Source organism: Terrapene carolina, unplaced genomic scaffold (genome assembly GCF_002925995.2).
Source record: "Terrapene carolina triunguis isolate 2854851 unplaced genomic scaffold, T_m_triunguis-2.0 Scaffold517, whole genome shotgun sequence".
In the NCBI taxonomy this organism is placed as follows: Eukaryota; Metazoa; Chordata; order Testudines; family Emydidae; genus Terrapene; species Terrapene triunguis.
In genome coordinates this window covers 2,013,429-2,036,697 of record NW_020664868.1, presented here as the reverse complement: position 1 = coordinate 2,036,697, position 23,269 = coordinate 2,013,429, and the positions used below count along the sequence as shown (strand labels likewise).

Genomic DNA, 23,269 nt, shown 5'->3' with positions numbered 1-23,269 from the left:
CTCGCTGACTGCCTTCGCACGGAGCAAAAGCCGCTTCCCACTCCGAAATCTTCCCTGCCAATAGGGTACAGGGAGAAAGAGGAAAGACGGCAGCGTGGCATCCTCCCATGGGGTTACCAGAGAAGCCCTGCTGAGACAGTGTCTGAAGAGAGACAGCAGTGATTAGCATTTACCTATTGCTGAATGAGAGAGACAGAGAGAGAGATCTGCATTGGGATGGCTGTGGGGGAAAGGGAGTAGGTACGAGGAAAGGAAAAAGAAAACCAGACATCCAGACAGCATCTACAGGTGTTTCTACTGGACACGGCCTTGCGAGAGAGGCCTCAAGCATCCGTCAGCATTCCTAACGCACCGCGCGGGGCTGCAGCTGGAAGGACAGGGCAGCGGTGGTGCAGGATTGCTACGGGGAGCGCGGCGGCAGCAGGAAAGGTGCGCAGTGCGGGAGAGCTACCGAGAACGCAGCGCGTGTAGAGGAGACAGGTGCAGTTCCTGGAGACAGTGCAGGGAGCAAAGCTGCGTCCGGATGACAGCGCGGTGCGGCAGTGCAAGGCTTGCGAGAGGAGGACAGGGAGCCAAGCCAGCGGTGATGCAGAGCATGCAGCCGCTGAAGGAGACCAGGGTAGCGGTGGCGTCGGCTTGCTACAGGGCTCAGAGGCAGCGGTCCAGGGACCCGGCTCCTGCAGGAGGCAGCATCGGCCGCAGAGCGTGCAGCTGTTCGAGAGGAACGAGCCATCTTCGCTGCACGCTAGACGTTTAGCGCCACGATGCACAGAAGCGTCCACCAAACCATCCCGCCACCCACGCCAGCAGCCTGCCAGAAACACCTGGTTCGATAGGCCTTACATCGATCGAGGGGATCTACCTTATGGAAGAAGCCGCTTAGCGGAGGATTAACTTCGGAAGCAAAGGAGAGGGGGTGCCTTGCCTGGGAGGGTGCATCTGCTTTGGGGGCACTGATGGCAGGCTGGGAGCGAACCGAGCCCGAACACGGCTCAGCCTTAGCTGCCGGATAGTCAGGAGGGCTCGGTTCTTACCTAACCTGGATCATGGCCTGAGGGGTGGGGGAACCTTTACCTGAGAACCTGTGCCCCTGACAGGGTCAGTCTCAGCTCGTGGGTACGTATTAAAAGGCCGGCCGGTCTGCTGAGCTGTCTTCATCACCCCTTCGGAGACGGGGATGTTTGGAGTCCGGATATTGGGCCCGGAGAGCGGGCGCTTGTCCCGTGGGGATTGCGGGCTTTTCTCCCCGGTGTACGTGGACTTGGGTCTCTTGTCGGAGGCGTCATTGCGATCCCGCCTGACCACGCGGTCGGCCGGCTCGCTGTAGTCCCGCTCCGCCGGGTAGTCCCGCCTCCCATCCCGGTCATGGGCTCTGGGCCTGCCCTCCTTAGAGGGCTTGTGGTACTCAGGAGGGGGTGGCCTGCCGCCAGGGTGCTTGGTGGATTTGCCGCTGGGCTCCTGCCCTCGGGGCTGCTGTGGGTGGGCCCGGTTCTCCTCCCTGTCCCGGTTCCTTTCCCTGTCCCGATCCAGCTCGTTCCTGGCCTGGTGGTGAGCCCTCTCTTTGTGGTCCTTATTCCTGTCCTCGAGGGGCTGGGCTTTGGCCGGCCCCTCGTTGAGGCCGTTCTGGTGGAAGAGCTGGTCGCGGCGGGGCTGGAGGGGGGGGCTGTCCCGGCGCAGCGAGTTGGAGCGGGACACCGACATGTTCTCAAACTCATCCAGCAGCCAGGTCAGGGAGCCGTCCTTGGCGGTTTTGTTGCCCCGCACGATGGTCTTCGCGCAGGACATGGGATGGAAAAAAAAACAACACAGACACACACAAAAGGAAAAAAAAAAAAAGGAAAATGAAACGTCTGGTGGTGAACATGACGCGCCTGGTGGCAGCCACGCGGCTCAACTGGGAGACACACCAACAGGGACAAACAAGGGGCAGGCTCTTCACACCTACCAGTGCAAGCACACGCCTCCACACACCCCCAATGTGCACACAGTCTCCAGGTCCTATCCACCTGGCCTCTCTGCTACTGCCGGTCTGCCAGCAAAGGCATTGCTAATGGGTATGGTGCCCGCTATGGACGGAGAGGAGATCCCCACCAGCTCCTCTCAGGCAGAAGTCACCGCAGAGGCTCAGTGGGGAGGGATAGTTCAGTGGTTTGAGCATTGGCCTGCTAAACCCAGGGTTGTGAGTTCAATCCTTGAGGGGGCCATTTAGGGATCTGGGGTAAAAATCTGTCTGGGGATTGGTCCTGCTTTGAGCAGGGGGTTGGACTAGATACCTCCTGAGGTCCCTTCCAACCCTGATATTCTATGAAACCAGCTCGCTGTTAACCCGGGATAGATCTGAGCCTGCCTCCAAGCCAGGCAGTCGCTAGGCTGGGGGATTTTACATCTTTCCTTGCAACGTTGACTGATGTCTTTTCTCTGCAGGTTAGAAAAGCCTGGAGTTTAACACTCCCAACCCCACCTCCTATGGGAACGTATTTTATCTAAACGGCGTCATCTCTGCTCATTTATGCAGGACGTGACTTTTCCCCACCTCCAGCTGTGTCGGATGATGGCCCAGTCCCCTCCCCTTCTCATCTGGCTGCCCTGTCTTACCAACTCCAGCCTGGAGAGGCAGACGCTTTGCATGGGCTGCGGGTTTCTGGGCACCCCCCAGTTACGAAACGGAAGGGCTTGCTCGCCTGTCTGATCACGCAGGGACACGCAGCAATTACAAAACCGCGGCCTGCGCCTCGGCCCCACCTGAGCGTGTTTGCAGTTTGCTGACAAAACGAACTGGGACGGTGCACATGGAAAACGTCACCAAAACAACCCACAGACACCACGTAACTCAGAACGACTGACATTTGGTTGAGCCGCCCTAGGGCGCAGCAGCTCGGGACCGGAGGCAGAGCTGTGCGGGAGCCCAGGGCTGGAAGAGCAGATGGTGCCGCAGGTCTGGATGTAATGTGATAGCAGGCTTGTGGGAGGTAGCAGGCCAGAGCCCCGACCTTTTACAGCAGAAAGGAGAAAAGATTACTGGGTCCATAAGCAATTTGTGGCAGGGGCTATAGATACTTCTGCGTGAGGTGTCTAGCACAGCGGGGCTGCAGGTGGTGATAATACAGCAGTGCAGGCACGAGGTCCTCCCAGACAAACCCATCCTGCTTGCGGCTACAGCAGAGGGACCCGTCCTGGCAACACTAGGACCCCCACCAGGAAGCTAGTTAGGGAAAGAAAGAGAGGGGAGAGAAACTCCATCCATGGGGCCAAAGAGGCGAGCAGGGTCTGTAATGGAGACAGCGTGAATACAACCGCCAGCCGCGTCTGAGCTCAGGTCAGAACCATCTCCGCAACGGCTCATCTGGTGCCCGAATCCCACTGACCGCTTCGAGGGCTTGCAATCAGCAGCAGCTGCTATGCGGGAGAAGAGCTGAAGCGTAATGCAGAAGCTGGAGCAGAGCAGTTGCGTCTCTGCTGGTCAACTGCAGTCGCTTTCAGGCCCCCCAGCCTGGCATGCTGAGAGGTCGGCTCTGGTAGTGGCTAGAGCAGGGGACCGGAGTCAGGGCCTCGGTGTGAAAAATTGGGACAGGGGATGGGGGGTAATAGGAGCCTATATAGGAAAAAGACCCCAAAATCGGGACTGTCCCTATAAAAATCAGGACATCTGGTCACCCTACCCACGTGTAAGAGAGCTGGGGATACTCAGTTTGTTAAAGAGGGGGCGCTGTGAAGCTCTTTGCCAAGCCCTGGATGACCCTCAGAGGGAAGAAGAATGCGAAGAATTGCTACTACAAGCCAGAGGCAGAGTCACTTTGGACTGTAGTCACCAGCCGCCCCACGGCCAGAAATTCCTGGGATCACAGATTATAAAGCCTCCCAGCCATTGAGTTTTAAGCCGCTCTGCAGAGAACCTCGCCCCTCCCTCCCATTGCCTGTTTACACTTCTTCACTCTCCTGTGTCCCAGGGAGCACAAAACGCCTCCGCAGCCAACTCCCTGGGCTGCCCCTGTGCCAAGCTGCTCTCCCTCCTTTGCAAAGCTCCAGCTCAGCCTTCTCTCCGCCTGTCTCCAACTCGGCTTCCCTACCGGCAGCTGCTTCACCAGCCCCCGGCGGTCCAGCCCCTCGCCACAAAAGTCTTCTTCCTTACAGCAGCCGCTACCAGGAGTGGCCTTCCTGTAGCTCTCCGCCTCTCCTTCCCGTTTGAAGTCTCAGCTAAGGACACAACTCCTTTCTTCCTGGCCTACGCCCCTGTCCCCCCCGCCCCCATCTCTGTACTGCACGAAACCCTGCATGCACGCAGGAAGACAAGGCCTCGAGTCTGCGGGGCAAGACTCCCAGCGAGGTCAACGGGCCTTCTCCCAGAATAAGTCTTGCCAGAGAAATCCCCGACTCGCTAGGGAAGATCCGAGGGCCGCTCCGCCTCAGGGCTGGAGCCCCAGCAGACTCTGGGGATTTCACTGGATGGCCTTGGCTCGCGTCTCGGACGCGAGCGCGGAGAGGCCTTTGTTTTGCCACAAACATGCCTATTAACAAAATGTGCAGAGGCAGCAGCAGCTTTCTCTCCCAGGGGAAGCCTGGCCGACATCCAGCTGCAGCAAGCTCTCCGCAGGACGCTGCCTTCTCCCCGGTACTGGTTGGAGGAAGAGGCTGAAGCCTCGAACTCCATTTAAGAGAGGTAAGAGGAGGGGGTGGAATAAATTTAGGCTGTTTAATGCTTCGAGGCCCATGTCCTCCAGAGACCTGCCCGTGCCAGGGCCTCTGGGATCATTGGAAATTCATGCAGGGACTGTCGCATTTGTAACACACTTGTGAGCCCGCTTGGTGCGGATAACTCCCGGGAAAGGCTTTGAGGCCGGACACTCCTTTTTCTAGAGTAGGAAGTGAGGCACAGAGAGATTAAGGGCACCCAAGGAATAGAACACAGGTGTCCTGACTTTTAACCACGTCCTCCTCAATCCAGGAATATTTGAGAGTCCAATCGCAGACCTTGCTCTAGCCACTCACCTAGGACTTCCTTCCCTTGTGAATCTAGATATCTGGAAGACCAATGTCCTACACCCTGAGGCTCCTGCACAGTGGCTGACCCAGGCTGCGATGACCCGCTGGTCTCCAGAGAAGTAAGAAGGTGCCACCTCAAAGCAGGAGGCACAAAAGAAACGGAGACGATTTGTAGATTGTATGGTCTTTTCTTGCACGTATCCTGGCTGTACCTGCCTCTGCTATGGTGCGGAACAGGCAGCGAAGTGGAGGGAGAGGTTCTAAGTTCTCGTAACACAGATCATATCCCCAGGACCCCAGGCAAGTGGTTATATAGCCTTGGAATCCAAAAGGCACTTAAGGAACGGATCAGTGTGGTGGAGTCATGTCCTGCAAAGGTGCCTGCTCCCTCCTTCTGCTCCTGCCTTCACTGCACACTGCTGCAGTCCTCTCCGTGGCTCTCACAGGCTGCCCTCTCCCCCCCAGCCCTGCTTTCAGCGACTGGGGTGAGGAGTGGGGAGGGTGATTGACAGCACTGGGTAATTTACGGGGGGCAGCGTCCCACACGGAATGACAACGGGGTTTATTTTTAAGCACCTATTGCAGTGCAATGCGGCAACCCGCCTCCCGTCCCCCGCCACCTCCAGAGCACCACAGGCCGTCCTCAAAGCTGCCCCCCCGCCAGATCAATACGCAGGAGTTTGCGCCAAGCCTCTGCCTGCGCAGCACACGGATTTATACTGTGTAGCATCTTTCACGCAGAGCGCACGGTTGCCTAGTGGCCGACAGGCAAGACTCCGGCCAGAGCAGCTGAATCTCATCCAAGCAACCCCGTCCGCATAAGCTCGAGTCCCACGCTGCCAGGGAAAGTGGCTTTGGATGCAGATGCAAGAAGAACCTGCTCCTCAAGAGTCCGTGGGCCTAGGAAGCCACTTTCACCACAGCAAGGAAATGTGACTAAGGGGGCAGCCAAGCTAGGGCTGTGCTGTTAACAGATGGATCCCAGTCTTGTGGACAGCTGGGGGAACAGAGGTGAAAGGTGCAGAGGAGGTCCCTGGCAATGAAGAACAGAGTCGAGTCTGACCAAATGCCTGGCCCTTTGCCCTGTCTCAAATAGGCCTTCCCTGGCCAAGCTCAAACGGCCGAACAAGTTCTCAATAGCTACATTCTACTCTGCCTGCACCAATGCCTTCTGCTCAAAGGCCCTGTGGGGAAGAGACCCGTTATCTGTCTGGCCCAGCAGGCCAGGCATTTACGGTGTTGTATATTAATGATTACGATTACCGGCAAGCATCCAACAGCGTCAATACCTGATGACACTGGTGGAGAATGCTCATGTAGGAGCAGCAGCTGCCGTCATGTTTCATGCCCGTCAGCAGTCTCTGTGGGGACATTGCGATACCGAGCTACAAAATCACACTCCTACAGAACCGCACACAGTTATGCCAACTCTATCGCTCGGCAGTGAACCGTGGGCACTGAGGAAAGCCGAGGAACGCCGGATTGACATCGTCGCTCCACGGTACGTGCCAGGACAAGATTAGCAACGAGGATACCCACAGCCAAACCCAGCAACGCTTGTTCAGTTTCAGCAGCGCTCTTGGTTCGGACAGATCAGGATGGAAGACGAGGAATTCCGGAGCTTGTTTACAGAGGAATGCCGCCACAGGGCCAGCGATGACGCTGGCGCCAAAAGGGATGTAGAAAGAGAGGAATCTCAAGTAGGAGTAGGGAAGTTATGGGAGTTCTGTATTTGGCGCTGGTGCGACTGCTGCTGGAATGTGTGTTCTGGTATCCACAATTCAAGGAGGACAATTTCAAGGACTGGAAAACCGGCCTTGTAGTGAGACTCTCGGATCTCAATCTAGTTAGTTTAACAAAGAGAAGGATAAAGAATGACGTGATCACAGTCTATACGCACCTACATATGGGAGACAAAAAAATGGATAATGGGGTCTTCAGTCTTGCAGACAAAGGTCTAAATAAGATCCAGTGGCTAGGAGTTGAAACGGGACAAATTCAGACCAGAAATAAGGTGCACATTTTTTTTAACAGAGAGGGTAATTAACCACTGGAACAACTTACCAAGGCTTGTGGTGGACTCTCCATCATGGCTGGTTTTCTAAGAGAGCTGCTCCAGTTCAAACATGAATTATTTGGGGCAGGTCTCTGGCTTGGGAGGTCAGACAAGTTGATCTCAGCCCCCACTCTGGCCTTGTAGTCTATGACTGAACTGCAAACATCAGCAGGCGTCCCCGAACTCTCTACTCACAGGGGTAAGCAGCCAGTGCACCTCTAATGAAATCAAGGCGTGACTATCAATTGACACCAGAGGGGAATCAGAGCTAACAGGTTTCAAATAAGATGGAGTAAGTGAGGCAGAGGATGAGTACAGGGAAGTTGATCCACAGATGCTGCAGAGAAGGCTCTCCCGTACCCCAGCAGGGAGACTGCGTGGAGGGGCAGAGTGGGGAGGCTATGAGTGAAGATGCACTGGAGCAGCTCCGTGGTGGACTTTATGAACTCCCAAGGATGGCAATTTCCCACCGGATCCTAGGGGAAGCTCTTTGAGGATGGGAGTGAGGCGGTTGCTTCGTACACGAAGGCAGGCAACAGATGCCGCAGATAGTCAGCAATCGGCCACTACTACATCCCATGCGGGAATGGAGCAGGTTGAACTCAGCCAGCAAACAATACCCAAGTGTATTTATCAACAAGCCCATAAGCTACCCCGAATCCAACTCTTCAGCTCCTACAAATCCACCCAGCTTCCTCATGTGGGCAGGCTCTCCCTCCTCTTGGGAGAGACGGCTCAATGGAAATCATCAAATGCATTCCAAGCCCCTTCACACCTAATCCAAAAGTTCAGAGGAAACCCAAAGAGGCCCAGTTGAATGAGAGCCAAACCGGGACGCCGTGTGGACCCTGTGCTCTGCAAATACAACGTAGACAGCTTTCATGTGGCTACGTGAGACTATAAACCAGCAATGCTGTGGGTGGAAGAACCAGAAGTTACGCAGAAAATACTGGGAATCTGGACTCCTAAGACCTAACCCACTTCTGCCACTGACTCGCGAGTTTCCAAGTTGAAACTGGCGTAACCTTGGGCACATCACTTCCCCCCCAACCTCGGTTAAGAGGATGCACACTCCTCTAAGCCAGCAGAGGAGAGGTAAGCACATAATGCCAGCACAAGCGCCTCCTGCTGGTGCACATGGAAAATGTGTGCCACTGGAAAGGCAGGGGTGAGGCAGAGGAAATCGATGCTCCAACCAGCCTGGTTTAGTGGGCACAGTAATAGAATTTGGGCTCCTGCTGGCTGGTATCAGGTTTATGGATGCCCCATCCCCGGCTGAAGGGCAGCCTTTTATACAGCTGCTGACAAAGCTGCCGAAGGTGGCACGACAGACAAGTGCATGGTTAGGTCTGCGGCCTAGATTGTCAGCATAGGAATACAGCTCTGGCAGACGCGTGTGACCCAAAGCAGGAATGCAGCAGGGTGCCACGAAACACACTCTTCCTGCACGGTAACTGGCAATTGTCTCTGCAAAAATTACAAGATGGAGCAGCCTCTGCGACCCGAAAAAACCAGGGCTGTTTCCTCTTCTGTCTGGGACGGGGCTTTATTTTTAGCTCGGTCGGCAGATGAAGGAGGGCAGAGCTTTCATGCCTGCAGCCCACAAAACGAAAGCCACCCACAGCCTGGTGCAGGAGAAAGGGGACGGGGTGGAGAGGACCCAACGAGGTAAGAGAAAAATCGGACTGATCAAAGGGTTTTGCTGAGACCTCAGGAAGGAGGGTCTCCATCAGGTGGCTCACGGGACGATTTTAAAGCGATTAGGGATTTCGGGTCTCTGTGAAAGGGCCCTCATTTTCCAACTGCCTGGTGTCACTAGACCAGTACATGTTTTAAGTGTAAACTAAACTTCCGGTTGGGCACCCACAAAAAGCATTAGCCCCCCGTCGGCCCGGGCATGTTTTTGCAACACCTGGGCTCCACAGGGGGTGAGGTTTTAACTGGATTTCCAAAGGCGCCTGGAGCGGAAAGACAATGCTCCGGAGGACAGAAAGAGTCCCAGGGCTCCTCCCCTGTGCCACACACATGTAGCGAGGTGCTCTGCAATAGACCTATTCCTCTCCTCCCACCCTGCGGGGTCTGCTGCCATGAGAGGCAGGAGGAGGAGATGGGCTTGGCTAGTGGAGCCCAACACCGCACTGCCACTGCCCACCCTCCCGCCCCCCAAGCGCTCCCGCGGGCTTGTGGGAACGGAGCTCTGACACACTCAGGTCCGTGGGCCGCCTGTTGCTTTCCCCCTTCAAACCCCTGCGCTGAGCGGCACCCGTTTCAGTGCCGGTTGAGGGCCCTATTCAAAATTCGTCAGGAGCACCCCGCTGGCACATATACGGGCCTACGATGTAGCCCTAATAAAACGCTCCCACCCAGAGCGGCTGGTACTTGGAGCTTGCCCGACTTACGTTACTCGTCGGCTGGGGTTGCTTAATAAACTCCCACTGAGCGACGCTGTCCACGCAGTTACAGAGAAGGGGTAGCCACCGGCTACCTTTTTAGGAGACCGCGGGCCACTTTCCTTGATTTAAGCGGCAGGCTAGCGGGGCAGGAATCACAGACGACCTTCCAGGTCAGGGCCGCTGAACCGGGGACAAAGAGATCATGTTCCAATGCTATTGAGGGGGTGGGATCACTGCTAACCCAGGGGAGGTGGGGGCCCCCTGGAAAGCCGAGAAGGGATTTCAGTGACAGGCAGGCTCCTGCAACTCCCATTTTCCACCCAGTCACATTAAATGAAGGGGAGGAGGGAAAGATCTTCGCTTCCGCCACAAAACTAGCTCAGCTCAACCTGTTTGTGTCTCATAATCCCGGCTTTTTCTTCCCCTGTTGCCACAGCAACTCATGCAGGGCAAACACCGGTCCCCCTCCGGATTCCCACGCTGCTGAGCTCAGCAGATCAGAGCAGGTAGAAGGCTCTGGCGCACACCGGTGGGTGTGGTGTGGAAGGGGATCAAGTAATTCCCCAGTCCAACCAATTCTCCCTCCACCCCTCTCTGCAATTGATTCCCCTAGGGAGACTGTTTCCTCAACAGGTGAATCCCCTCCCTCCCCTCGGTCACACCCCTGGCTCCCCAGTTCCCAGTGCTGGCTCAGCCAGTGCTGCAAGAATCCAGCTGAACGTGTGTGGAAACACAGGCGCTGCGCCGGTGGGTGCTTTCCTCCCCGGCCCCGCCCTGACTCCACCCCTGCCCCAAAGTCCCTGCCCTAACTCCGCCCCTCCCTGCCCCTATTGGACCTCTCCCCAAATCCCCGCCATGGCCCCGCCTCCTCCCGCAAGCACACCGCATTCCCCCCCCCCCCCACTTCCCAGGCTTGCCGCGCGAAACAGCTGTTTCGCGGCACAAGCGCTGGGAGGGAGGGGGGAGAAGCAGGACCCGGCGGCGAGTTGGGGCGGGGCAGCTGCCGGTGGGTGCAGAGCACCCACCAATTTTTCCCTGTGGCTGCTCCAGCCCCGTAGCACCCATGGAGTCAGTGCCTATGTGTGGAAAGAGATCCCGCTTGCCCTTCGGGTTCTGGTTTGCCGGCACGGATTCCGTACGGATCCTCCCCAGCAGGGAGAGTCGCCCGCCCTACCTTCGGTCTCACCCCGTGACACCTAGGCGAGGGATTACACCAGAGCTCGCTTCACAGTCTGTCTCCACAGGCCTGACCCTGCCATGTGCTGAACAACCTGGTCAGCGGGAGAGGCGGGCCCTGAAAGCTATTGGAAAGCAGTGACGATGATGCAAATCCATCAACCCAGCGGTCCCAGCCCTGAGACCACAGCCAGTCATCCCGACCAAGACTGTCTCATTGTTTCCTCGTGCTCCCCGGTCTGTCTCTGGCCTTAGATTGCAAGCTCCTTGGGGTAGGCACTGTCTTTTGGCTCTGTCTGCACAGCACCGAGGAGGCCTGTGATGAGGGCTCCTAGGGGTTACAGTAACGCAGAAAGCAGCAGCGGTTCTCCGCTCGGGTGCTGAACGCGGGCGGTGCAATTCCTGTGCAGGGTTTGTGGCTCACTCGAAGCGCTTTGAGGATTGATAGGATGGAAGAAGGTTCATTGCTACTCGGCCTCATGCAGACACAGAGACCTACGAGCAAGGCTGGAACAAGCTCCCGTTTCCAGCCCTTAGGACGGAGCCAGCGCTGCGAGGCCGCGGGCTGTTCGTAAAGCCGCTCGCGCAGAAGACTTGCAGAGCATTTGGAGCAGCTCCACCACAGCATTATTAACCGGACAAGCCAAGCGAACGAGGCCGGCCAGCCCTGCAGGAATGCAAGCTTAAGAGCGGTCAGACTGGGTCAGACCAAAGGTCCATCTAGCCCAGTATCCTGTCTCCCGACAGTGGCCAGTGCCCCAGAGGGAATGAACAGAACAGGGAATCATCAAGTGATCCATCCCCTGTCACCCATTCCCAGCTTCTGGCAAACAGAGGCTAGGGACACCATCCCTGCCCATCCTGGCTAATAACCATTGATGCACCTATCCTCCATGAACTTATCTAGTTCTTTTTAGCTTCAAAACCTCTGCTGCTGCTACACTTAAATGTTTACAACAGAAGGATGCTGGTGTCCAAAAGATCAAAATGCTGGAGCGCTCAGGCGGGTCAGGGTGGGGGCAAAAGGGACACAGGTTGGACGAGCGGCTGTACCCTCCCGCTTCTGGAAGAGCAACATTGGCTTCCGAAAGAGAAAGGTATCACTGGAGATAGATTCTTTACCTTCCGGGAACCTCTTTATGTGCTAACAAGCAGAGAGTTTTTTTACAGGCATCCCCTGGGTCAAGCATATGGACAGCAATTCACCCAAGGGTGGCATGCGAGGTATCTACCAAGAGCCGTTAGCCCACTGGTTGTGATAGCCATTGCAAAGTGTGTGCACAAATATTCTAAAAGTTACGTTCTTAGAGCCTTGACGTTAAAGGCTGGTCAGCAGGTAGTGAAATGCCTCTGGTTCTGTTCAGGCAGGGGATAGTAGACGCTTCTCTCTCTGGCTAGTCATTGTCTCTCTCACAATGCAAGTCTATTTTCATATTAAGCCACCAGCTAATCTAAATTGCTAAATCCACAAGAGACAGCAGAATCTCGAGGAAGGAACACAGCAGAACGGTGCCTGGTTTATGAAGGAAGATCAAAGGACTGGTTTGATGTATCTGGGGTTGCAAAGAGACCCACAGAATCCTTCCCTGAAGAGACAAGCTGACAGCATCGCTTGTGTCGTGGAACAGGGATCACAGCCTGCCTGGCTGGAAAACACTCGCGAGCAATACTTCATTAGACAGGAGAGTACCTTGTTAAGTACGTCTAGGCTCTAGAATGCATGTTACGGTTTTAGTTTCTATGTAAACATTTGCTTCCAATCCTTCTACTTGCGATCATTTGAATCTCTAGACTTTCTTAAATAAACTTTTACGTGTTATCACTATAAACCTATCTACGTGCTATGAGCTCTCACGCTCAGGGCAGGTGGTAGCAAGGTGTCTCCCAATGCTGGGTACCTCCTGGAAGCGTCACATTTAATACCATTAACATACCTTCATTCATCTAGGCCTAGTCTGCAAGGTGCCGAGCACTGTCTATTCCCATCGACTTAATGAATGATCCCAGAAATCGCCTCCGGTTTTAAAACAGTCCTACTTCCAAGCACCATCCAAGGGAGGGCTGCTCCTGGGAAGATCGAAATCAGCACACAAACTGCTGGAGAGAAAAACTGAGGGCTGGGTCCCTGAGTGGCGCTGGACTTTGAGCTACCATGTCATATCAAAGCAATGCAAGGTAGCTCCTGAAAGTGTCCAGCATGCCGTCTTTTGAGTAAGGACTTTTTGGAAGTAGTGAACTTTGGCCTACGGTTCTCATCGGACCCCCATATCTGAGCCCCTCTCAATCTCTAACATTTATGCTCAACGCCCTGCTAGGAAGGAATCTGCAAAGATCCCCCTTTTACAGGTGTGAAACCAAGGCACAGAGATGACACAGGACGGCTGTGGCGGAGCAGGAATTGAACTCAGGTCTCTCACAGCCCAGCTAATGCTCTCACCACAAGACTCTCTGTCCTCCAAGCTGGAGCTGCTTCCTTTGAGGCGGGACCTTAACATCTGTTGAGCTCCCTAGTCCTTGCTTTGACTCGGACCTCACACGCCCTGCAATTTGCTGCTGAAGGGAAGGCGCATACATAGCATAAAAACCAGTTCGGCCGTCTGTAACTAATATACGCAGAGGGCTGTTTAAACGTAGCCGAGAAGAGCGTTAAATGACAGGCTTGTCTTTACCAGCAACCTCCCTCATTGCTGGAACTCGGCACTTTTTAACCTGCGTATCTAAAGTGCTTTAAATAGGTGAGTCGATCTACCTCCCCCGTTTTGTTTTTTTTCAAGCCTCCTCCCTGTAATTGAGACACAGAGCTTTAAGTGACTAGTTCAAGGTCACGCAGCAAGTCAGTAGCAGAGCTGGGACTCGACTTCTCTCCCCGACTCCCAGACCTGCTCTACACCTACTAGCCAACAATGGCCCCTATCCCCCGGCATTCCCACTCGCCCCTAACTACCCAGCCCATCATTAGGGATTGAACTGGTAGCACATTGAGTTCCATACGCCATAGGAAATTCTCTTCCGTGCCATTTAAGGCTCTCGATCAGTCTTCTCCAGTGTACCTTTGGGAACTTCTAATTCCTCACGCACAGGTTTGAGATGCAAGCCCAGGCATTGCAAGACTTCTGTATACTCCTGGAAATCGACGGATTCAAGATTACCAAGCTTTCTCCATCCCTCCCACACACACCTCTGAGTCGGAGAGGTCGCTATTTCTGGTTTTCAGGCTGGCCTTTAAATTGCTTGCTTCCCGTGCCTCACCCAGTTCAATGGTTTTCCTTTTTTATGAGCAATCATACGCCCACGGGGGTGGGGGGGGACGGGGACAGTGCATGAAAACGCACAGCAGACGACTAGCGGATGCAAATATTAGAGCCTTCGTGCCACTGCCACAGCAGGCAAGTTCTTCCCGCTAAGGCTAATGCTTCATTTAGACACGTTCATCTGGACAGGTTTAGAAATAATTCATTAGGGTTAGCGTGGAAGCAGGAGTGATTTCCAGATGCTGGGTCTTCTTGACTAAAGCAAACGGACACACCAGGGTCCAAGTTTGAAGGACAGGAGGGATGGAAGAGACAAGCACTGGGAAAGGGGAATTGAGTGAGAGGCAGGAGGGGTAAATGCCGTTTAATACTTGTGTTTCCCCTCACACATCTTTAAACTCGCCATTGAACCAGGTGGCTCAGGGAAGGGAATACGGAGCCTTTGGCCCTAACAGCTTAAATCGACCCACGTTGGGAACCACCGATGGCTCTCGGTGACTAGCAAGAGGCGATTTGGCGGGGGTCACTCCTGTTCCTAGTAAGAAGGCAGGGCATCATGGACATAAAGGTGCTGTTGAAACCTGCCCCCTCGCTGGCAGCCTGAGGAGAGAGGTGGAGAAACACGGAATGGGCTGTGGAGAACAAGTTGCCATATTACTTGGCCAAACTGGCACCCCAAAAACGTAAAGGAAGAGAACAAATTGCCCCCGGCCAAGCTTTACTTCTCCTTCAGGGCGGTCAACATGGCACTTCTTGAAGCTACAAGTGCAGGTGCCTGGGTCCTGTAGGGGTGTTATTCCTGTGTTACAAGTATGAACCCCTAGATACGGAGGCCCCATTGATTTGTTAGGGAAAGGAGGGACTATAGGGTCTCTTGACCTGACCTCATTCACCAGAACTCCCCTCGCTCTTGCAGACACCAGAGCCCGCGTGAAGGTACACCAGGCCACCTACCTTCTGTGAGCCGTGCTGAATAGCCGTGATGTACACGGGATCCACCAGTGGCTTGGGTCGCTTTGCCGACTCCTCGATGATGCCCTGCCATTGCCTCGGCAGCCCGGTGAACTTCTGCTCTTCTTGGTCATACCCAGTGTGGACCCGGTGCTCGAAGTTTGAGGGAGCAGAGATCTCAACGCGTTTCTTCTTCTTGCTGAACATGGTGACGTTGGCTACAAGACCTGAGAGGAGAATGAAAAATCAACGTCAAGGAGGAAGGGGACCATGTACCATCGTGGAACTGCCTGAGAATCACGAGAGGCTACAAAAATCTATCAAGCTCCTTTATAGAATAGAAGGTGACTGTATAGTAGAAGACTCAAGTCACCCATCAGGGACCACGTGGCAAGCTAAATACAATCAGACAGGATTTAGAATTAGGTCACCCCATAGCACCTCGATACCATTTTACCAACTCCCTTTCCAGACGGGGATGCTCTTCTACAACAGACCAGAGATGGTGATTTGCACGTCTCTCACACCCTCCATCAGAACATCACAAAGCATTTGAGTATTAAGCCTCAAGAGGCTATTAAATACTATCCCCAGAGCAGCAAACTGAGACACCCAGAGACCTGAACTGACACGCCGAAGTTTACAGAGGTCAGTGGCAGACCTGGGACAACCCAGATCTCCGGACTCCCACTGCCCCAGTTATGTATGGACAAACTAGACGGGGGAGGAGGGAGTCTGTTTGGGTTTTTTTAGATAGGCTAACCTGATTTTTAGTGATTGGGGAAGGAGTTTGATTGACAGTCCTAAGCAGTAAGTTATTATAACTTGGCCACCAATCAGGTAGAGAATGGATTTAGGTCATTGCCCCACCGTATTCTGGGATGGGGTACCCTTGTGAGGTATCAGACAGCTCAGTCGTGAAGGCCCATTCAATGCTTGGCCTCTGCTGAGATGGCCAACAAGGGGTGGCCAGTTTGCACCAGCTATGGGGGAGGTTTGAGATGGGGATGCATGTCCACTACGAACCAGGCGGAGACTCACCAACTCACTTCACACAGGTCCAAGTGTCCTCAGATAGGAAACAACTTTTAGTCACTACAGTCATGGGCTGGATTTGAACTGGTAACTCAGATGCAAGAGGCTCTCGCTCATTACCAATGCCTGGAGCTAGTCACGCATTCGTTTAAAAAGAGCGAGCGGTGGATTTTTAGTCAGTCTCCAATTTTGCTGCTGTGTTTGCAACAATCTAGCTGCCGAACTACTCCAGAACGGATCCATAGGCACACATTTCCAGAAGTTATTTAGCTATTTTGGGTGCCCACCTTGAGATACGGCCCAAATTTGAGGGGGCAGGAGCTAAGCGCTTCTAACAAAAATCAGGTTCCTTTAAAGGAGTCCCCCAACTTGGGCACCCAAAAATCAGTCACTTTTGAAAGAGTAAGGCATAAAAGTTTGCTTAGATTGTAAGCTCTTTGGGGCAAGAAGTGGCTGTGTTGTGTTTGTACAGCGCCGAGCACAAGGGAGCAAACAAAACAACCCTTGACATGGGAGAGGAGTAAGTTTCCAGGCACAGAGTTTCCCCCTGCTAGACAGATCTATAAATCTGGTTTGCACAAGTGTCTGAGACAATTATGGGATTGGTCCTCATGCTCCTTCCACGGCTTGGAGGAAATATCTAATTGGGCTCCACTCCGCCTAACAAGTCAGAATATCTGGGACAAACCAGCTAAAATTCTCCCACGTGGCTCCTGGCCTTAGAGACAGTCTCATCTCCCTTCCCTATACACCCTCCCCCATACCCTTACCCAAAACGTTCAATGTCTCAGCGCTCACATGGAGACAGGAAACAAACAGCCAGGACTTCATCCCCACAGCACCTGGTCAGCCAGCTAGAAGAAATGGAGAAGAACCCCACCCACTGAGCCACCACAGCCATGAGGTGCAGATGGCACGTATGTCATGGCAGATGGGAGCAGCATGGCCCGAGCGTGCTCCTGCTTCATGAATGAGACATCTCAGCAGCCTGAAGGGTTCTGCTCTGACGGAGATGCCTGCTGCGTGCACGAGACAGATGAATGGGAAATGCCCAGGAGAAATCCAACCCTTCTGTGCTACGTCTGTCCTGCCAAAGCTCAGAAAAAGAGAGATTTATGAGACAGAGCAGCACACGTTTCTGATCCCCACACAGGCAGGTAAGGCAGCATTGTTTGCCAAAGACAGGATGCAACGAAGCCAATCCTCACCAGAGACAGTCGCATTTAAGGTCCCTCCATTTGCCTGATCCCACAGTCAAGAAGATGCAGCCACATGACAACTGCTACACATCCAAAGCAACATGAGGCTTTTCGGGACTTCTGGCCGCTCACTTGTACCCCTGTACCAGCTCATGCTGAAGGAACAGTGTGAAATCTCTCACCTCGATCCTGTCCCTACCACCTCTTCCACCTTTGGGATTTCTCATCTGCCATTCCTGGTCAGAACAATATTCCTGCCCGTGTGTCTTTCCACCTTCAAACCCTCTCACTTTCCGATGGCCTTTCCCCAGATGACCTCACCCCTACAGCCACCTGCTTCTCTTTCTTGTCCCGGGTGCCAGTTTAAAAGTCTGGTTTTCCAAAGCTTTATGCCAAGCGTGTTTCGCCTCATCTTCGTTAGTTTCCCCTCAAACTCTCTCACTTCCTTCCTATGTCAGCCTAATTTGGAGGCAGATCCTGGAAACCCCCCCTCACGTGTCGTTTTTACAGGCTCACTCTCTCTGGGGAAGGAGCATATCTATTTAAGTACCACACACACACTTCTGGCACCAAGAAGAACAGCTGTGCAGACATTTAAAGGTCACCTCGTTGTACAGCGACACACTGAACCTCCACCTCAATTGTTCTGCTTTGCTGACATGTCACAGCTCACTCCTTCCTCCTGGGTTGGTTGGTTGGTTGAACCAGTTCTCCACTTAAGGCTCAGCACAGCTGAGGACAATCTCTCTTCCTGTTTCCTCCACGCTGCCAGGACCAGCTGCCCCGAGAGACCACACCAAACCAGTTTTGATTCAGGAGTGGTTCTAAACAAGTCAGAAGTTTCTGGGAGGCAAATGAGCACAGACACCATATAGGACAAGGGAGGAGCCAATAACTTGTTTTGTCTGGTACACTGAACAAACACAGCACACAAGTCACGGACAGCGATCATTCTCCCCGGCCACCCACTGGGGAGAGAGACGTCACCTAACCCAGGAGAGGACGCATGGCTGTCTGGGTTACTACGGGGCTGGGACAGCACCTTTGCGAGTCACACGTCCACAATGTCCAGCACCGTGGAGCCTCTTGGTGCTACTGCGACACAGAAACACCATCTCCTAGGTCTACGCTCTACTCCTGCTGCTTACCGGGGGATCGTCCAGGTGGTCTAAATCAGAGGTTCTCAACCTTTCCAGACTGGACCCCTTCAGGAGCCGGGTTTGGCTTGAGTACCCCAACTTTCACCTCACTTAAAAACGACTTGCTTACAAAATCAGACGTCCTAACACAAACGTGTTGCAGCCCCACTGTTACTGACAAATGGCCGACTCTCTCGTTTTTAACCATGTCATTATAACAGATTGGAATATAAATATTGTACGGACATTTCAGTGTCTAGCCTACAGAGCAGAATAAACAAGTCATGGTCTATGAAATAGTGTGCACGGACTTCACTAGGGCTTTTTATGTAGCCTGCAGTAAAGCCAGGCAAATCTCTAGATGAGTTGATGTACCCCCAGAAGACCTCTGCCCACCCCCAGGGGTACGTGTATCCCCGGTTGAGAACCACGGATCTAAATAAAGGGCTTGTGCCTTTTTCATGCTTCTATATGCGGTACAAAGGCAGTCTGATGGCTTGTTTTTATATCCCCATCCATAATATCGACGTTGACCTCATCGTGGGCCCACAATCTTCCCAACTGATCCCCACAACGCCCCCCTTGTGAGGTAGGACAGTGCTATCATCAGATGGGAAACTGAGGCGGAGAGAGACTTGGGGCTTGTCTGTTAGCTCGCAGCAAGCTGCAAGGTAAATCTACCCCGTGCTGGCCTGCCACGCATTGAGTGTTCGCGCAGACCCTGCTGCCGGGCACTGGGAGTTCTGTAATGTGCTTTGATCTACCCCGCCTTGGAGTGAGAGCAGGTCTCCCTAGCTAACAGCCTCCCCAACACATTCGAAATCCAGGTCCCGTCTACCCAAAATTTCAACCCCTTCGCAGGCCAGCTTTAAAGAAGTCACTTCGCCTCTCATTTCTTTGCTTAGCCGTCTGCAGAATAGGGACAATTCTCCTCTATGTTGGACATCTTAGGAGGCCAAAGTCTTTCCTGTTTGTAAGGAACTTTGAGCCCCCCAAATGGAAAGTGCTAGAGATGGGCGATGTGCTGCCGTCAGAGGATTCTGATGTATGGTCACTCAGGTGGTGCACTGGACTAACAATTACACCAAGACCGTTCTAATTACAGCTACATTGGGCGGGCGGAGGGATAGCTCAGTGGTTTGAGCATCAGCCTGCTAAACCCAGGGTTGTGAGTTCAATCCTTGAGGGGGCCATTTAGGGATCTGGGGCAAAAATCTGTGAAGGCAGGGGACTGGACTCGATGACCTTTCACGGTCCCTTCCAGCTCTAGGAGAGGTATATCTCCATATAAAAATAATCTGCCTCCAGTACTAGATGCTATTTGCCTTGTTCCTGCAAGTCTCAAGTAGCCCCGAATCAACTGGGAAATAAAACCAAACCCAACTGTAGGAGAAAACAGCCAGGGCCATCCCATCTCACACACACACGATGCAACCTGCGCACCTAGAAAACTCAACTCAGCGCTGATACGGTAGGATGAAAAATCTGGCCCTTCTCACATCATGATTTTCTGCTTAAAAATAAGCATTTTTAATTAATGGGAACCAGCCACCATATGCAGCTCCAGTGTCTAATGTAAAACTAATTAATGTTCCAAAGGAAAAAAAAAATCATTTATTTTTACCTAATTAAGCTAGCTCCAGTGAATGGTGCTGGATTGACAGCCCCAGAGAGCGAAGGCCTTTATCTAGAGAGCAGGTACACAGCAAAAGACACAGCACGCTTCCTCCCCCCAACCCTGACCTCGAGGGACCTCTGCCAGGGGTGACCGGGGAGTTCAGGGTCACCCATCCAACGCAGGGCTCAGCTTCGGGCAAGGGAGGCTTTGCAATGAATGCACGTGTGATTGCTTACTAGGGCTTGTTTGCAGGGAGCGTTGATCTTAACACGTGCAGGTAGCCCTTCACTCGCCCATGGTAGTGCTGTTAACTAGGGTTGGCTGGCCCGAGAAGGCGTATAGGCCAGAGCTCGAGTGGGCACAGCCTGCCAGCTAACACGGCCACCTGGCGAGCGCCCCTTGACTGCTGCTGGGCCTCCAGTGCCTTCCCGCTAGCCCCACCGCGTGCCCAGAAGAAACACACAAGTTCTCCCACAACAGACTGCGGGAGAATTCATGGTTCGGCTCAGCTTACTGCAGCGCTAAGAATCATGGGATGGATGCGCCCTCAGAAATCCTAGTGCCACATGTAAACGAGTGCAGTACCCGTGTGGACGCAGCAACTCGGGTGTTATTTCGGAGCGTGGCTGCTCTCACTGGAGCTAACTCAAGTTGACTCTGCAGTGAAGACAGACCCTTAGAAGCCCGTGATGTTAGTTTTGATTTTCATTTCTTAAGGCTACAGATGGCTTAAAAGTAACCTGCAAAGGGAATATATGTATCAGGCTTGTTATGGGTTCCATTTGCAATTGTACCACCAACCCACTGCGATATCTTGGGCCAGTCACTTCCCCGTTTTCACATGGGGGCAGAATCCCAAGGCTGCCAGCTCTGGATCTGCCCAGAGAAGACCAGTCTTATTCTAGAGCCCTGAGATCTCAAAGGGCACAGGATAAATATATTCCCAGTCAAAGTGATCCTGTGTTTTCTTCCTTCATTTACTCTCCGCTTCCCATATTAAATAGCTTGTACGTGGGTTGTTATTCTTCCAACAGAACAGCTGATCTCTAGGCATTTTGCCTTACTTGCTTGCCAGTTGTCCCTGATTTTGGATTAATATTTAAACTTAAACCAGGAAGAAAATAAAACCATTAAAATAAAGTTCTAACAATTAAGATGCAAGGAGAAGAGCACAAAGGCAAGCCGCTCTGGAACGTGAATCTAAATCTGGCAGTGACCTAACAGGCAATCTCTTGCTTGTAACTTCACAGAGCTGTCCTCCTCTCTCAGGCACTGCTCCTGCCGGTGGGAGAGAGTCCAGCCGTCAGCTTGCCGAGGACAGATCGCTGGGAAGAGAGCCCAGGAGCACAGATGCACGATCTCTAGTGGTTGGAACAAGAGACTGGAGTCAGCAATTGTGGGTTCTATTTCTTGCTCTGCCACTATGTGGCTTCAGGTAAGCCACTGCCCCGTTCAGCCTCGGTTTCCCTACTTGTAAAAAGGTGATAATTAGCCCAACTCACAAGAATGAGGCATTTGCAAAGAAGGTGGATGAAAGGTGCTAGCGAGAAAGGCAAAAGGATTCCTGGGTCTTGGGCCACGAGGCACCTTATATTTCGCGTGATAACTAAACATCTCAAACATTTAAAGTGCCAATGTTTAGAAGCCAATCAAGCAATTCAAGAATAATCCCTTTATGGCTTTAAGCATTTTCCAAGAGGAACCAACTTTAGAAAACAGACTCTTTTTTTCGCTGTCCCATTTGCCCCTTTTCTGGCTTCCAAGCAGCTAAGTAAAAAGGACTAGAAGGAACTAGGATTAGAAGTAGGGCTAGAACCCAATGCAAGGCAGCAGCAGATCCACACCTTCCCTGTGCAAACCGCAGGCTGAGGACAGAGCTGCTCACTATCTAATCCCATCTATCTCGCGAGATGCATGTGCTGTCTCAGTGCAGGGGACTGGACTAGATGACCTACTGAGGTCCCTTCCAGTCCTACATGTCTATGATTTCTGTAAGCGCTGAGCCAGATCCTGCTCCCACTGAAACCTGTTGAAGTTTTCCCCCCACTTGAGCGGAAAGAGAATTGGCCTTTCCTTGTGCAGTTATTCGCTATACAATACGTTAATATAGAGGCTATTAACGGCAGCTCCTGGCAAATTACTTCTTTGGCACTCTAGACTATTGCCTGCACCACAATGATGTAGAACGAAGAGGCTGGATTTGCTTCCCAGGCTACCCCTCACGTCAGACTGCCTGAAGGCAGCATGTCAATTTCCGGATAGCTAGGTACATTCTGGTCAGACTAATGTCAGTCACAATCCAACATTCCAGAAGCCTAAAACCCACCCCCCTCTCGGAAGCCCTGTAAACCCAGCCCATAGGGCAGGGGTGGCCAACCTGAGCCTGAGAAGGAGCCAGAATTTACCAATGGACATTGCCAAAGAGCCACTGTAATACATCAGCAGCGCCCCCATCAGCTCCCCCGCCCTGCTCCCAGTGCCTCCCACCCACCCGCAGGGACGGCTCCAGGCACCAGCGCAGCAAGCGCGTGCCTTGGGTGGCAAGTTGCGGGGGACAGCCTGCCAGTTGCTGTGAGGGCGGCAGTCAGGCGGCCTTCGCCGGCATGCCTGCGGGAGGTCCGCCGGTCCTGGGCTTCGGCGGCGGGTACACCGAAGGCGCGGGACCGGCAGATCATCCGCAGAAACGCCGCCGAATCCGCGGGACCAGCGGACCGCCCGCAGGCGTCCTGCCGAAGGCTGCCTGACTGCCGTGCTTAGGGCAGCAAAAAAAAACAGAGCTGCCCCTGCCCACCCGCAGCCCCACTGATCAGCGCCTGCACCTCCCGATCAGCTGTTTCCTGGCGTGCAGGAGGTTCTGGGGGGGAAGGGGAGGAGCGAGGGCACGGCAGGCTCAGGGGAGGGGGCTGGAAGGGGTGGAGTGGGGGCAGGACCTGTGGCAGAGCCAGGGGTTGAGCAGGGAGCCCCCCCCCCAGCACATTGGAAAGTTGGCGCCTGTAGCTCCAGCCCCGGAGTTGGTGCCTACACAAGGAGCCGCATATTAACTTCTGAAGAGCCGCATGTGGCTCCGGAGCCACAGGTTGGCCACCCCTGCCATAGGATATCAGCTAGGAGCATAAAGGGACCGATTCTACAGGTCGGGGGGGCGGTTTCGTCTCCATGGCCTACTCAATCCTCAGCCTCTAACGAGGGCTGACAGTGGGACATCGTTAGCGTCAACTGGGGGTATTGTTCATGATACGGCTACGATGGGAATTGGTCCGAGCCTCAGCAACTCATTTCACATAGGCCACCACCAGATAGCCCCCCAGTTTCAGTACTGACCTGGATTGGAACCAGTGGCCTAGAGATGAAAGGCTCTATGGGTACGTCTACACTGCATTATGGACTCATATCTGTGGGACTTGGCCATGAGGACTTGGTATTTTTAAGCCCGTACTTGAGCATCCACACTGCGTTGTAAACCTGGGTTTA

General features: G+C 53.5%; 1 protein-coding gene across 4 annotated transcripts in view; it reads right to left on the bottom strand.

Annotated features, from left to right (window-relative positions):
- Positions 1 to 23,269, bottom strand: part of PAK4 (p21 (RAC1) activated kinase 4) — a 95,699-nt gene that overhangs the window by 11,879 nt on the left and 60,551 nt on the right. For 3 of the 4 annotated variants that reach the window (XM_026658840.2, XM_026658839.2, XM_026658838.2), the window contains exons 2-3: positions 14,811 to 15,034; positions 1,075 to 1,770 (exon numbers count right to left, since the gene is read on the bottom strand). In XM_026658840.2, coding sequence (XP_026514625.1) covers positions 1,075 to 1,770; positions 14,811 to 15,014 — 900 coding nt within the window. In that variant the 5' untranslated portion in view covers positions 15,015 to 15,034. The remainder of the gene's footprint in view (positions 1 to 1,074; positions 1,771 to 14,810; positions 15,035 to 23,269) is intronic. The other variant, XM_026658841.2, reaches the window with a different exon arrangement.